The 17,650-nt window shown below is 37.2% G+C and overlaps 1 protein-coding gene across 1 annotated transcript in view; it reads left to right on the forward strand.

Annotated features, from left to right (window-relative positions):
- Nucleotides 1-17,650, forward strand: part of LOC150077761 (diacylglycerol kinase theta-like) — a 517,440-nt gene that overhangs the window by 346,713 nt on the left and 153,077 nt on the right. Inside the window, exons 10-11 of the mRNA XM_090385344.1 lie at nt 672-816; nt 5,579-5,721. Coding sequence (XP_090241470.1) covers nt 672-816; nt 5,579-5,721 — 288 coding nt within the window. The remainder of the gene's footprint in view (nt 1-671; nt 817-5,578; nt 5,722-17,650) is intronic.

Below are 17,650 nucleotides of genomic sequence, written 5' to 3' on the forward strand. Positions count from 1 at the left end.
TTTTGGCTAATGCCGTATAATCTTGCTTTCTTGCATCGTATGCCTCTACTAATGCTAATGTTTCACAATAATGCTCCCATTTTGCTTCTCAATAAATATCCAAACTGGAAAATATAAAAGGACACATTCAAACAATTATAGTTAAAATAACACATGCATTTGTATGTTACTGCTAACAAAGGAAGAAGAAGAAGAATAGTCTCACTACCATTATTGCTATAATAACTATAAGGGATCTTGCACACCTCATACTTTTAATGTGGTTTTGTTTGATAAAATATGTTTCTTTGAGGTCAATTTGTATCCATATGAAGGTTTTCTCAGTGGAGTGAGGATATTAAACATGCAACCTGTTGTTCTCTCTGACTCTCTGGGAATTATAGGATGATTATGCTTCATTGCCTATTAAATGTGTACAGAAGGAATATCAGTAGGTGGGGAATTGTTTGTCATGTGGGTATTTCCTGTGAGAAGCCTGTTATTTGTATGTGCATTTTCCCAGCACTCTGCTCTTGAAAACGTATACTTTGTTTCCTCTTCATTGTTTGAGATCTCTTTGAAACACAGAAAGCATACCTGTGTGTTCATTTTGTTGTCAATTTTATTTATTAAATATTATTCAACTTTCATAACTTCTTTAAAAGATAATAACAATAATTCTTCTGTTATAGGTGACCCAGCAGATAAAGAAATCGAAGAATTTATGCCTGTCCAAAGTTTAACAAGGAGAGAAGGAAAGAGGCCGGCAATATTGCTCAGGTTTAAACCCCCAAGTCTTGATGTAGGAACTGTCAAAGTCTATCCTGGAAAATTTAGGTATATATAAATAAAATACAGAATTTAGTGTGTTTAATTTGAAGGTATACATTTGGCAAAAAAAAATCTAGACATATTATTTGGAAATTTTTCTGATTAAATTTCTGGATTTCTAGCGGATCTAGAAATTTACAAGAAAATAAAAATAATTTGACAGTGAAAAATCTTTGTTAAGAAACAGGATATTTTTATGTCCTTCCACAGAGCTGCGGTGATAGCAAAACTTCAAGTATTGAAATAGTTTCAGAAAATAATGCTACTCTGTGTTTCTTTCATGTTATTCTGTTATTTCATTTCCGTCATTGCTTTCTAGGGACACTGTTGTCCCTCCAGTGATAAACTTCGGCAATGTTCACTTTAGAAATGGAGTTATCCATGAATCAGCCTAAGGTTATTAATATTGTTTTTAATCAAATAACATCATCAAAAACTATTTGATGATGCAAATCTATTATTCATTAAAAACTCAAAACATATATGCCATTCTTTAGTAAAATGTTGCACTGGGCCTGTGGAACCCAGTAATGGGGGTTATATTATACATAAAATGAAAGTTATGTTTTCAATCTGGAGTTTTTCTTTCACACACTGCTTTGCTGCTCACTTAGATTTGATACATTTATTTATTATTCAACAGAAGGCAGCTGATTCAGGCTACCTCTTGTCTGATGACTGAGCCAAATAATTTCAAAACCAGTCACAACAGCACCTTTTGAGTTTTTAGTAAACGATGGATTCACCTTCTTGGCACCATTAGTCAATGAAAAGCCATATTAGTAATTTAGGTTGACTCGTGGATAACATAGTGAGTGGTATGCCTAGGCTCTGTCACTGGAGGGACAAAATACTGTCCCCAGACAGTAATGACAGAAAAACATAATGCAGAGTAGCATTTTTTACCAAGTTTGAATAAATTAATGAATATTTAATGAATGTAGGTGGGTCTTTGGACACTTGCATTTAGGAACAATTTTGAAATATCATGAATACATATTGGCCATTTGGCTAATATAATATTGGCTTGTTCAGCCTTGCTCTAGCTGGCTGGGTAGTGTAGTGTATAATATTCCTGTTCAGCTTTTGCTACTTTTCCTTTTTTTTTTTTTTTTTTTTTTAAATCAGTTTCTCACCACTTTTTGTCTGTTCCAGTTTGCAATGCTATCAATCATCACTGTAGAGCTTTACCCCAAGGATAACTAGCATACTATTGAATTTCAGTTTGCATCTTAACCCCCCCCCCCCCCCCCCGAATCAAATTGAGAAATGACCACTTTACTGCCTGGTCATTTCTTAATAATTTTTTCAAAATATTGTCTAGCACCCATCCAAAACTAATCATCCATGGGTTATGTACACAGCAGTAAAATAAAACAGCAGTTTTCCTGTTTTTTCAACGTAGATTTGAATTGAAGTTGGATAAAGTGTTTTAATATGTTCCCTTAACTGATGCAACACTTCAGTTTTTTCCCCCTACCAATTCTGTGTGAAAAGTAGAATTATTTTTACATGGGATCACCTTATCTTTTACATGAGTACCACTGTCATCTTGTGCAGGCCTGCATTTCTCGTATAAGTTTATCAGATACTGTATATAAATTCTGTAACCAAAGTTGTCAACACTTTCTGAAAACCAGATAACCAAACTGTAAGTCTTCTTGTTCATTTAATTAGTGTGTATAATGCATCATGTGTTTGTAATGCTAGTCTTCACATGAATGTTTTATGTCCAATTCTGAAAGTGCTCATAGATTTATGCTTTTGTCTGAGTAGATAAAAAAATTAAAAAAAACACGTTTGCCATATTTTGCTGTCTTCCACCTTGTCAGGGAGCCGTGTTCTGTTGCTATTTTGAATTCTCTCTTTGGTGTTTGTATTAGCTTTTGGTGGGCCAAAACTCATATTTGAATGTATATTTTTGCACTCTTTGTGAGAACTCTTAAATATTTATTTGTCTAAGACAGTGGTTCTCAAACTTTAGTGACACAAGGATCCCTTTAATTTTAAAAATTTCTCATGGACCTTCAAGCTTAACAATTGTTTCTATGCTGTGAATTTTCTGAACTTTTAAAAATTTATAAGAAATTTTGTCCATTATTTCTAGAACTCTTTCCCCCCCCCCCCCCCAGGTGTCTTTGCACTAGTTTAAGAAATGTCAGTTGTCTTTGGAACCTCTTAGCATTCATTTTGTTGCAATGAATTATATATACAGTGAAACTCGTTTATGATGAACCTGGTTATAGCAATGTTTCTTAGATATTCTATTATGCAGTTATTTAATATGGTTTTAATGACAATGTTTCCCAGATTCAGTGATAAAAATAAACCGATATTAGACTCTTAGTTTGACTGTGATAATTTCTTTGGATTTGGTTGGTTCTCATAACAGTAAGTACCTAATTAATGCATTAAAAGAGATGAATTAAAACTCCTGTTTTACACTTTGTGTTTCTGCCTGACCAGCACCCGTGTAACATTATTTTTACTGGTCTTTCAAATCATGGAAATATATGTCACAGTACCACTTTTTGACCATTCTTTCCTTAAGTCTAATGGGATCATTACTGAAACTCTGGAAACTCTTTACACCTTATACAGCTGGAAGAAATTCACACAGAAGCTCCAAAATGATTTCACAAATAATAACAGGTTCTCCAGCCATACATGATTTTGCCACTCTGCCTGTAAGGTATAAAATATATAGTAATCTAGTGTAAATTGACTGTGTATGATTTGCATTTATTAAATTCTTTGACACATCACACATAAATTTTTTTCAGTGTCGGATATAACGATTGTTGGATTTTGAAATGGAAAATTGGTGGTCCAGGCGCCATCATAAGTGAGTTTCACTGTAATAGATATAATTTGCCCATATCATTTATATTAATAATGGGGCTGCTGCATGCAGAAGCAAGCATGTGTGTTTAGTGTTAAAACTTTCTTTTGCTGTGATGTTATTTGCTGCATTTAGATGTGCAATAATTTGCTGTTGCTGCTTGTAATTCAAACCTGGAAGAAAAAAAACAAACTAATCTGCACTTCTTAATATGCTACTCAGTCTTGGATGATTAGTTCTGTGTTAACTGGAACCCATCCACCTGAACTCCATTGCCTGTGTTATTAATCTGTTCCTATCCTTACTTCTCATGAGTTGTTATTCATGTCTGAGACAGTCTGGAATTCTTATGAATACTACTTAACACAGCATGTGCAAAACAATTTTTATTTTTCTGATATTTATGTTTCTTGTTTCCACTCACTTCCTAACTTCAAAACAAGAATCAACTCCATTATAAAGGTAAATCTCATGCTAGACTTGTTCCCAAACAAGTCTGTTTTTGAGAGGTGTTCTTTCTAAAGAGCCATCCCCACAAATATAAATTATATACATTTCATTTAAAATGCTTTGAATAAAATATATGAAATAAAATTAATTAAATGGCAAGGAATTTGTTTGTATTTGTTGGAATATTGTAAATTTTTTTAATTGTTCAATTCAAATACTGTATCTTTTTCACAATTACTATATATATAAAATTTAACTAACTTTAATCATATTTTGTATTGATTTGAAAATTACATAATTTTTTTTTTTTTTTTTATACTGCAGTATATACTACATTCAGCAGCTATATTATATCATGTTATACTGAAATTGAAATGTCAGTTTAACAATATAAAAGAACTTTTTAAGTATTAGTATTAAAATAGCAGAATGGTGTGAGTGAGCAAAGCTTATATGACATTTTCTATTAAAAAAAAGAATAATAGTAATAAATAAAATAAAATGCATCCTGAATTTTATATTTCATTCAGTTCTTTCCTCTTTAAATCTTTATAAATCCTTTGCTCTAGAAAGCTAGGTGGTAACTTGTTTCAATAATTGATTCATTTAACTAGAAGCAAATGTGCTTATATAGACAAACATTTGGAGCGAGTGGATGGGTGAAGTGAGAAGGTTTATTTTTTTTTTTTGGCTGATGCTATATAAGCTTGCTTTCTTGCATCATGTGCCTTTACTAATGCTAATATCCAATGTACAGTTATCTTTACTTATTTTTGTCAATGTCACTTTTGAGTTGGATGTAGAAAATAATTTTGACATTTATTTAGATTTTAATAAATCTTTTGACTGAGTCCAATATGAGAGGTTGCTGCATAAGCTGGAACATGTTGGGGTCATCAGTACAATCTTTAGGTGGATTGCAGGATGGCTGCAGAACAGGAGGCAGAGTGTTGTGATTATTGGCTAATTTCAGGTTGCATTAGCAATACAAGTGAAATTCCTTAGGGATAGGTGCTGGGACTATCACTTATAAAATGCATATCAGATAGAGGTTGCATTGCCAATTTACAAATGATGTGAAGACTGGAAGGGTGATGTTTGACCAGAAGACAGGCAGCAAGAGCCTATGCTGCATCAATGATCTATTTGACATAGATATGTTATTGAATATATTGGATATTGTGAAATAAAAGAACAGTGTTCTTTCTCTAGTGTCTCCATTAAAAATCCAGTTAGTTGATTGCTCTTACAACAGCAAACTGGAAATACTGCACTACTTGCAAGCAAAAGATGAATCACTGTTTACTGGGGGTGGGGGTTTGGAGAATTTCTCTACTTTAAATCCATTAAAACACCATTCTGTTGTATGTAATTGGATCTTGATAAATTTTGAAGTGAAGATATTTTGTAATAACCCTATATATATGTCCACTTTTGTGTATTAATTAAACAGTATTTTATTATTGCTATTTTCAGGATGTCTGACTCATACAGAGTTATTCCTGTAACAAACGATACAAGTGTTGAAGAGGTAATGATGGCAACATTAACAAAATTTGGTCTTGATACATCTGATATTAACAAGTATCGGTTAAGTGAAGTTACCCTAGACAAAGGATGTAAGTATTTCATTTATACTATTTTACAGAGAAAACATTAAGGATAATTCCTTAAATATTTATAATAAAGACTGACTCACTAACTTGCTCTAACCTACTTGAGATCTAAATATGTTTTTAAATTGGAATTTATACACAGATGGAAATTTAACATTTTAAGGCACATTTCCTACCATACCACTTCATCAGTGATTGCTGTCATTGCTACTTCATTGTTACAAAGATGAGAACAGTCAAAAGTTTTACATATGTAATCTCGACATCACTTGTGTAAAATCTTTGAGCATTCACTTATTTAAAAAGACAAAACAAAATTTTATAAAAATAGTGTACAAACTGGAGTCTATTCAAATTCTAATCCTTTCATAAAAAAGAAAATGCAAAAATCAGAAGCATAATTTAGTTTATAGTATTTCTTGCATATAATGCAATTCATCGTAAAAACGTTCCACATGATATCCTATAGAGCAAAGATTAAAATATAATGGAACTTCTATTAAATCAAATTATCTGGGAGCATCAGACCTCACATTAGTGTGTTAGTGTATTACAAACCTAATTAATTGATGAGTATAATGAGCAATTGTGCAGAGAAATAGAGTGGGCCAGTAAATCAGAATGTCTTATAATGGGGGATTTTAACATTCCAGATATTGACTGGAATTGTGGGTTGGTCACTCGCACACTAGCAAGACTTTTTTGGAATTATTGGATGACTTGTTTTCTACAGCAACATGTTCAACAGACAACCAGAGGAAGTAATAAAATTGATCTGATTATCAATAGTGATTTTTATGCATTAAGAATCTGCAGATAAAGGAACAACTAGATGGTAGAGATCACAGTGTACTGATGTGGGATTTACTTAAAGATCTAACTACCATCAGGGGAAAGGGGAAGGATTTTTGCTTTCGTCAAGGTGACTACAGAGGTCTCAGACAGTTTTTGAATTCTATGTACAGTGGGATCAACTGATGATGATATCAGTGGTGAATAGTAAATGGGGTAGCCTTCAGGGATATAATCTTGGATGGTACTAGGCTTTACATACCAAATAAGAAATACTGTTCAAGGTTTAGACCTAAATGGATGGACAGATGAATTGATGAGGCTCGTGGCAAAGAAGGGAAATGCATGGGATGCATATAAGTTATCAGGCGACACAGAAGCCTATGGCAGATAAAAACTAGTCTGTAATCAAGTCACAAAGGAGGTTAAGCACGCAAAGTCAGATTATGAGAAATTTTTGACAAAAGATGCAAAGAAAAACAGCAAACAGTTCTTATGTAAACTCTAGAAGGAAAGGGATGAATCAGATTGGTCCACTTAATATAGATGGTTTGATTATTTGATGATCATGCTCAGATAACTGATAAATGAATGAGTATTTTGCATCTACGTTCACACAAGAAGTTATTCAAGGAGGGGAATGCCAAAAGGTTAAAAAACTCTAACAGAGAGCTAAGTGATTTTGTAATAACTGATAGCAAAGTGGAGAAGAAATTGTTGAAGTTAAACGTAAGGAAGGCACCTAGGGTGGATGGGATCTATCCAGTTATAGTAAAGGAGGCAGCAGAGGAAGTAAGCAAACCCTTAGCTGTAGTTATGAAAGCCTCCTTTCATAATTTGTTTTCTACATCAGCATGTTCGGGAGGCAACTAGAGGGAGTAATACTCTTGATTTGATTATCAGTAGTGATTCTTCATGCATTAAGAATTTGCAAATAAAGGAACCACTAGGTGGCAGTGATCGAGTGTGCCAAAGTGGGATTTACACAAAGAGGTAACTACCATCAAGGGTAAAGTGAAGGGTTTTTGCTTTTGTAAAGGTGACTACGATGGTCTGAGACAGTATTCAAATTCTACACAGTGGGACCAACTGATGATGATACCAACAGCAAATTCAAAATGGGAAGCATTCAAAGAACTTATCTTGGAAGCTACTAGGCTTTACATACCAACTAAAAAATGTTGTTCAAGGTTTAAGCCTAAATGGATGTCAGATGAACTAATGAGACATATGGCAGAGAAGAAAAATACATGGGATACATATAAACTAACACATGACACAGAAGCCTATGATAGATATAAGTTGATCTGTAACCAAGACACAAAGGAGGTTCGTCAGGCGAAGGCAGATGACGAGAAATCTTTGGCAAAGGATGCAAAGAAAAACAGCAAAGAGTTCTTCACTTATGTAAACTCTAGAAGGAAGGGGATGAATCAGATTGGTCCACTCGATATAAATGGTTCAACTGTTGATGATCCTGCTCAGGCAGCTAACAAACTAAATGAATATTTTGCATCGACATTCACACATGAGGAGTGATTCAGCGATGGAAATGCCAGAGGTGTATTCAACTCTGGCAGTAAGCTAGATAATCTTGTAATAACTGAGAGTAAAGTGGAGAAGAAATTGTTGAACATAAACACAAGAAAGGCACTTGGGGTGGATGGGATCTATCCAGTTATATTAAAGGAGGCAGCAAAGGATGTAAGCAAACCCTTAGCCAAAATTATGAGAGCTTCCTTGGACTCAGGGGCCGGTACCCATAGAGTGGAGATGTTCAAATGTGACCACAATTCACAAAGGAGGATCAAAGGCGACACAAGTAATTATAGACCTGCAAGTTTAACTTCTGTTCCAGGAAAATTAATTGAGGCACTGGTTAAAGAAGCACTGCAGGATCATCTAGACAAGACTTCAGTTATAGCTTGGACACAGCATGGTTTTGTTAACGGAAAGTCTTGCCTGACCAATTTGATTGGATACTATGATGCAGTCACAAAAGAACTGGATGCAGAGAATAACTTTGATATATATACTTGGATCTTAGAAAGGCTTTTGATACTGTTGCACATGGAAGACTGCTGCACAAATTGGAGCAATGTGGCATTGGAGGCAAATTGCTGCTATGGATAAAGGGTGGTTGAGGGGGAGAAGACAGAGAGTGGTAATCAATGAACAGTGCTCATCGTGGACTAATGTTATTAGTGGAGTCGCTCAGGGTCCAGTGTTGGGTCCATTATTGTTTTCTGTATTTATAAATAATATTGATGATGGTATATCAAGCTTAATGTCCAAGTTTGCAGACGATACAAAGGTTGGCAGGGATGTTAAAGACACTACTGACGCTATGCTGCTGCAACAGGATCTGGAAATGTTGAGCAGATGGGCTGAGAGTTGGCAAATAAAGTTTAACATTGACAAATGTAAAGTACTACATATGGGAAATAGCAACCCCAGAGCAACATATCAACTCTGTGGTACTACACTGACAGTGGTAGAGAATGAAAAACACCTGGGGGTAATTGTGCAGGCAGATACGAAGTTCTCTGAGCAGTGCAGACGGGCTGCAAGAGTAGCTCATGGTGTTTTGTCAATGATTGACAGGAATTTGTCTAGCAGGGATAAGGAGGTGATTATTCCCTTGTATAAGGCAATGGTCAGGCCACACCTTGAGGACTATATACCGGTCTGGAGGCCTCATTTCAACAAGGATGTAGAGCTGCTGGAACGAGTACAGACAAGGGCAACAAGATTAGTGAATGGAACAAAGGATTGCTCTTATGAAGAAAGGCTTAAGTTTTGCAAATTACAGTGTCTGGTGACTAGGCACTGGCGAGGTGATCTGATAGAAGTGTATAAAGCCTTGAATGGTTTGAGCATGCTCAATGCCGATGGGATTCTTGCTCAGAATAATCACCTGAGAGGGCATAAATTCAAATTGAGGAAAGACTGATGTAGGATAGATGTGTGGAAATTTTCCTTTAGCCAGTGGGTGGGTGGTTGGTTGGTGTGAACAGACTTCCATCCTTTGTTGTGGAAGTTGATAGCCTAAATAAATTTAAGGCTCAGCTGGACAGGTATTTAGAACGAACAGAGGGGTGAAGTAAAGTGGTTTTTTTTTTTTTTTATGTAAACCCCAAACACGAGAGGTGTTACAACCTGTAGTACTTAGTACCGTGCTTTGGTTAGTGGGTGAGAAGACCAAAGAAGATATTTGTAGATATTGGACTTGAACTTCTGTAGACTGTAATTTTCAGGAAATATGTACGAAGGAAGGTTGTTCCAGAAAACAGCAGTTGAAACAAGAAAGATGAAAAGTTGGTTCTGTGAGTTTGAAGTTGGACAGTAAATGGATGTTGGCTGGTGGCTGCACGTGTTTGGACTGTTTTGAAAGAGAGAGCGGGAATTATAGAAGCCAATTCAGAAGAACAGTGCCCATGGAAGTATCTGTAGAAGAGGCATGCAGCAGAAACAGTACGTCTATGAGACAGTGAGTGGAGAGACTCTGTTAGAGATGAATCATTAATTAACCTAACTGCCCTCTTCTGAATGGAATCATGAAGCCTGAGAGAGGTTATGGGGGCACCACCCCAGGTCAGGAAACAATATTCCATGGTAGGGCGGTTGTGGGATTTATACAGAATGAGCAGCTGTTTGGAAGAAAAGTAACGCCGACAGCGAAAGAGAAAACCAAGTTTTTTAGATGCAGAGGAAGGAATATTTGTAATGTGCTTGTGCCAAGAGAGATTATAAGTCAGGGTAAACCCAAAACAGATATATCATTTTGCCTAGAAATCAGAGTGTTACCAATGATAAGCATAGGAGCAGAAGAATCCTTTTTGCGAGATATAAGACAAGACTGAGTTTTAGAAGGGTTGAAATCAACTAAGTTGTCTTTGCCCCACTGGAGAATTACCTGAAGATCGGCATTTAAGGAATTGGTAGCAGATTTTCGAGAATTTAAAGCTGATTGAGCAGGACAAGGTTTCTCAAAATGGAAAGTTGAATGCAATGTGCTATCATCGGCAAAACTATGGATAGGATTTCCAATCAATGGAAGAAATTCATTGATATACAAATGGAATAGAGTGGGGGAAAGAACTGAACCTTGGGGGACACCGGCATTAGTGGAGAAGTTAGAAGACAGAGAACCATCTACCATCACCCTCAGTGAGCGATCAGAGAGAAAACTGGATAACCAATTACTAAAAACAATAACCATGAGATGGAAGCTTGTTTAGAAGTCTTTATGCCAAATACAATCAAAAGCCTTTGAGATGTCAAGAGCAACTACTTGAGTTTCACCGAACCTTTCCATTGAATTAGTATATAAATGGGTAACATAAGCCAGATTATCACCAGTGGATCGACACTGATGGAATCCATACTGGCGATCGTTGATCAGACGGAAGGTTTCTAGGTAGTTTAAGAGTTGGAGGTTAATTGATTTCTCCATTACTTTAGAAAGAGTAGAAGTAATTGCAATGGGACGATAATTGGATGGGAGGGATTTGTCACCCTTTTTGGGAACTTGCTGGATATGAAAAAATTTCCAAGCAGAAGGAAAAACACCTTTGGAATAAGAGAGTGAAAAAAGGCGGCAAAAAATAGGAGTAAGTTCAGGAGCACAGGTTTTGAGAACAAGTGGAGAAATACCATTGGGACCTGGAGCTTCTTAGCATCAAGATTCGTTAAAATCCTGACATCCTTTTGACGGAAGACCACAGGAGGCATTGAATGGAGTGGGCTGGGAATGGTGGGAGGTGTTTTACCAAGATCATTAATACATGAGTTGGAAGAAAAATGGGATGCTAGCAGGTCAGGTCAACTTTATCCTTGGCTGAAGTGACAACAGAACCATCTGTGTGGACAGAGGTGGGAGCAGAGATGGGCAAAAGTTGCAGCCAATAGCTTTGGCAAGAGACTAGAATGCTCGGCTACCATTAGGGCAAGATGCAAGTTTTCTACCCTTAGACTGTTCAAACTCTAGTTTAGACTGATTAATAACTTCTTTACAATTGTTGCGAGCTTTGGTGTATGCAGAAAATGAAACTGAAGAATTAGAAACAAGCCAGTTACGATATGCAACATTCTTCTCTTGAACAGCCTTAGCACATTTATTGGAAAACCAAGGTTTAGATAAAGGATGAGATTTTTAAGTGAAGTGTGGGATAAAGGATTCCATTCCTGCAAGAATAATTTTACTGACATGATCTGAGCAAATTCTGAGCTCATCAGAAGTTTTGAAACAGTAATCCCACCAAAAAAAGAAGAAAAGAAATCTTGCAGGTCATCCCATTTTGCATTCTTGTAATGCCAAACAACACGAGGTTGGGAATAGCCATGAGATAAAGGCTCCATTGGAGAAGAGACATTCACCAAGTTGTGATCTGAAGTGCCTAAAGGACCTCTCACTTCGACCGTGTACTTAGAAGGGTTGTTTGTGAGAAAAAGATCAAGCGTTGTTGGCTGTATAATTAGGATTGTCTGGTATTCTTGTAAGTAAATGAACAATCTGTGCTTGGTCATTAGTAATTGCAAAAGCCTCAGCATCTCGACCTGCTGGGTCGGTGTGACTAGAAAACGGAAGCCAGCTGGAGTTGTGAACATTAAAATCTCCAAGGAAAATTACCTCACTGTTAGGAAAGTTGGACTGAAGAAAGTCAAGTTTCAAAGAAAGAAAATCAAAGAGCTCCAAGTGATTAGTGGAGTTGGGAGAACGGTAGAGACAACAGATGAATTTGACACAATGAGGTAGAGAGATTTTAAATCAGTGAAGATCGAAGAGAGGAGATTCCAAATTGCCAAGTCTCTGACAGGTAATATCAGAACGGGCATATGCACATGTACCACCTTTGAGGTGAAAGGAATCATAAAACAAATATTTTTGTCATCTGATATGAACAGGAGTTGAATCAACCAATAACTGAGATTCTGTCAGAAAAAGTACATGGGGTTTGGCAGACTGCAAGTGGAAATGGACATTACTGAGATTTGAATTGAGACCACATATATTTGTGAAATGAATTAGGAAGTGTTTGGGAGGTTTAGATCTTTTCACAGATTAGTTTGCTTTTTAGTTTGACAATTCATGGTGTATTTCATAGGCCACCGTAACCTGGTGGTCAGGCGTGCGGGTGCATAAGTACACATGCCTTGAATGACCAGGGTTCAAGCCCGTGACTGCTGAATACAGTGCTGTTTCTTGTATTCTGTCTGTCTTGTGAACTCCTCTGACCATTTGGTCGTCCTGGAGTATAAACAGAAAATTTATTTATTTATAATAAGAAAAAGTGGGTGGGACATGCTGTATGAAATAATTAAATTTTTGGGTATGGCGTTCACATTGTAAGAATATACCCAGATCCTTGACATAATGTGGCCTCGACAATGCCTCCCACATACACACTACTCGGACTCCCTCCAGTCACTATCTGGCAGAGTAGAGGTAGCAAGATTATACACTAGCTGATCCGGAAGCCTCGGGTACCTCCGTAGCCAGGCGGGAAGGAGCAGCAGTGCGTAGCACACGCTTCTTGATTAGACCGGGGTTCGAGCCCGTCACCACGAAATACAGATGATGCGGAAAGTTCAGGGAATGACCACCGCATATTTCCGGAGCAATATGACCTTAGTTGCTAATGCTCCCAAAAACCAAATAACAACAACAACCAGAAGCCTCCTAAAGAGTTACCAGTAGGTTCGGTCTGGTGTACTAACTTGCGGCTGGCCTGCGAACATTGTTTTAGAACTGTACCCTCGAAATGTAAGGAATATTGGATCTCGCCACGATGTTCATCATAACCTCAAAAGTCATCAATCATACTGCAATATGGAAGAGTTGACCAGAACTTAGCTCTAGAGACTAAACTTGGGTTCCACCACTTCACGCCTCCAATAAGCAAAGTGGTGGTATTGCACCAGTTGATGAGCGTCATCTACCACCTAGTAGTAGATATCAAAGGGTGACATGGGTAATTACAGACTTGTTAGTCTAACTTCTGTTCCAGGGTAAATAATGGAGTCACTGGTTAAGGAAGCGATGCAGGATCTTCTAGACAAGATTGCAGTTATAGTTCAGACACAGCATGGGTTTGTTAAGGAGAAGTCTTGTCTGACAAATTGGATTGGATACTATGTATGATGTCACAAAGAAACTAGATGCAAAGAATAATTTTGATATCATATATTTGGATTTTAGGAAAGCTTTTAATGCAGTGGCACATGGAAGGCTACTGTACAAATTGGAACAGTATGGCATTAAGGGCAAGTTGCTACAATGGATAAAAGGATGGTTGAGTGGGAGAAGACAGAGAGTGGTTATCAATGGACACTGCTCTTCATGGACTAATGTTATTAGTGAAGTTCCCCATGGTTCTGTGTTGGGCCCATTATTGTTTTTGATATTTGTCAATGATTTTGAAGAAGGTATATCTGGGTTAATGTCTACGTTTGCAGACAATATGAAAGTTGGGGTGTTGTTAATGACAGTAATGATTGTATGCTACTGCAACAGGATCTGGAAAAGTTGAGCGGATGGGCTGAGAGGTGGCAACTGAAGTTTCACATTAACAAATGTAAAGTACTGCATATGGGTAGCTGTAACCCCTAGAGTAACGTACCAAATAGATGGTACTACACTCTGGTTATTGGGGAGTGAAAAGGACCTGGAGGAAATTGTGCTGTCAGATATGATGTTCTCTGAGGAGTTCAGACGAGCTGTCAGAGCAGGTCATGGAGTTTTGTCAATGTTATACAGGTATTTGCTAGCACGGAACTAGGGGGGGGGATGTTGTCCCCTTGTATAAGGCAATGGTTAGGCCACACCTTGAGTACTTTATACAGGTCTGGAAGCCTCATTTTGAGAAAGATGTACAGCTTCTGGAACGAATACACAGAAGAGCAACGAGATTGGTGAGTGGAACAAAGCTTGGTGTTACCAAGAAAGGCTTATATTCTGCAGATTGCAGCTTCTGGAGACTAGGCACCTGTGAGGTGATCTAATTGAGGTGTCTAAGGCATTGAATGGATTGAGCAGGTTCAATGCTAATGGGATTCTTCCTCTTGCTCAGATTACTCACCTGAGCAGGCATAAAATTCAAATTGAGGAAAGGTAGTTGTAGAATAGATGTGTGGGAGTTTGCCTATAGCCAGCAAGTGGTTGATAGTTGGAACTAACTTCCATCTGTTGTAGTGAGATCAGCAGCTTAAATGAGTTCAATGCAAAACTAGACAAACATTTGGAGTGAATGGATGGGTGAAGTGGGAAGGGTTTTTTTTTTTTTTTGGGCTAATGAGATATAAGCTTGCTCTCTTTCATCATATGCCTCTACTAATGCTAGTGAATTTTGTTTCTTAAGTATAAACATAATTAGTATCCAATGTAATTTCATGCAGTTACTAATTTCAGAGCTATTACAAATGTGTTTACACCAGTATTCCATAACATTAGGCAATTGTATTTGATTTCCAACTGTTGAGAATTTGAATGCTTGCATGAAAATACTCCTTCACCTAATACAACATAATGCTTAAAATTCTTGTTTGTCACTGAGTGATTGCCAGTCCTTTAAAAATAGCCATGTCAAAAAGTTCCTACTGAACTTCATGATGACAAAATCTTTCTTTTCTCATTAGACTTGCCTTTTGGCAGTCTAATGAGAAAAGAAAAGGCACAAAGCATGAATTGCATGCTTTGTGCCTTTGATTTTTAGTCTGGATGGATTCCCAATCATTTTGTCAGTTTTTTTAAGAAAACTGGAGAATAACTGTTGGTTGAAGTGTTGAATTTTGTTAGAACTCCAAAATTCATGGATTTGTAAGGTATTCTAAAGTCTGAGACCTTTCACAGACATTCTCTCAGCTATATCAAACTAGGAGTTGCTACCTGGAAGTCTAAAACAGCGATAGAACCAGGTCACATGGTGAGTCAAGTGAAATCATTTACATTTCACCTTAAAATTATGTTCCACCTTAAAATCTCATCCTTAATCTACACTTTGGTTTTCCAATAAATGAAGTAAGGCTGTTTAAGATGAGAGTGTTGTATATCACAATTGGCTTTCATCCAAATCTCCATATTCATTTTCTACCTTGCCAAAGCTCTCAAAAATTTTAAAGCAGTTATTAGCATTAGCAGAGGCATATGTTGCAAGAAAGCAAATTTATACAGCACCAGCCAAAAAAAAAAAAAAACCATCATTTCACCGAAATGTTTGTCCACTTCTTCCTTGAATTTATTTAAGTTATCAACTTCCGCAACAACAGATAGAAGTTTGTTCCAGCAATTAACTACCCCCTGGTTAAAGGCAAATTTCCGCACATCTATTTGACAACTGCCTTTCCTCATTTTGAATTTACCTCCCCTCGGGCGATTAATCTGGGAAAGAGAAACAATCCCATCGGCATTGAGCTGCTCAAACTATTTATGACCTTATACACCTCAAACAGATCACCTTGCAGGTGCCTAGTCTCCGGACGCTGCAATTTACAGAAATTCAAGCCTTTCTTAGTAAGAGCACTCCTTTGTTCCCCTCATCAATCTTGTTGTTATTTCTGTTCTCTCTCAAGCAACTCTAGATCCTTCCTAATATGAGGCCTCCAGACCTGTACACAGTACTCAAGGAATGGCATGACATTTGCCTTATTCAAGGGGATAATCAACTTCTTATCCCTGCTAGCAAAATTCATTGACAAGACCCGATGACCTGCTCTTGTAGCCTGTCTGCACTTCTCAGGAAACTTCATATCTGACTGCACAATTACCCTCAGGACTTTTGCATTCTCTACTACCCTGAGTGTCATGGTGACTGTACCAACACACAGTTGGTAAATTTTTCTGGGGTTACTGTTTCCTGTATGCAGTACTTTGCATTTGTCAATGTTAAAACTTCAGTTGCCACTTCTCAACACATCTGCCCAAATTTTCTAGATCCTATTGCAGTAGCATACTGTCATTAACAATGCCAACCTTTGTATCATCTGCAAACTTTGACATTAAGCCTGATATACCTTCATCAGTATCACTGATAGATATGCAAAACAATAATGAGCCCAACACCGCAACCTGGGGAACTCCACTAATAACATTAATCGATGAAGAGTAGTGTCCATTGATTACTAGTCTCTGTCTTCTCCCATCCATTCAACCATCCCTTTATCCATTGGAGGATAAAGGGATACTTTAACCTGGGGGGGGGACTCCACTAATAATGTTAATCCATGAAGAGTAGTGTCCATTGATTACTAGCCTCTTTCTTCTCCCATTCAACAATCCCTTTATCCATTGTAGCCACTTGCCCTTAATGTCATTCTGTGCCACTTTGTATAGTAGTCTTCCATGTGCAACAGCATTAAAAGCTTTCCTGAAATTCAAGTATATGATATCAAAATTATTTTTTGCATCCAGTTCCTTTGTGACCACATCATAATAGTGAATCAGGTTGGTTAGACAAGACTTCCCCTTAACAAACCCATGCTCTATCAGAATTATAAGAACTGCAAGGTCATCTAGTCTTGTCTAGATGATCTTGACCAGTGACTCCATTATTTCCCTGGAGCAGAAGTTAAACTAACAGTTCTGTAATTACTCGTGTCACTCTTTGATCTCCCTTTGTGAATTAGGGGTACAAATGCACAACTCAAGTCTGTGGGGCACTCCCCTGAAACCAAGGATGTTCTCATAATTTTGGCCAATGGTTTGCTTACTTCCTTTGCTGCCTCTTTTAATATAACTGGATAGATTCCATCCAGCCCAGTGTCTTTTCTGTTTAACTTTAACACTTTCTCCTCCACTCTCCTCTCAGTTATTACAAAATCATTTAGCTCCCTGTTAGAGTTTAATAACCTTCCATCCTCCACTTCCCTATGGAATTTCTCATGTGTGAATGTAGATGCAAAAAAATGATCATTTTGATCATGTTTGGCAGAAAAGTCTTCTAAACAAGCTCCTATCTTATGGATTGCCAACTGTTTTTTGAATTTGAGTATCCAGATTTCTCTCTAACTGCTCTCTGCAAGAGATAGGCGATCTCTCTTAGGGATTACCCTGACTTCTGTTCTCTCTTGCCATAAGCATCATCTTTGATGCTTATGGCAAGAGGATAAAGGTGGGAAGTCAGGTGGGAAGGAGCAGCAGTGC

The sequence above is a fragment of the Mastigoproctus giganteus genome, chromosome 11, assembly GCF_048544385.1.
Source record: "Mastigoproctus giganteus isolate SK-2022 chromosome 11, ASM4854438v1, whole genome shotgun sequence".
Lineage (NCBI taxonomy): Eukaryota > Metazoa > Arthropoda > Arachnida > Uropygi > Thelyphonidae > Mastigoproctus > Mastigoproctus giganteus.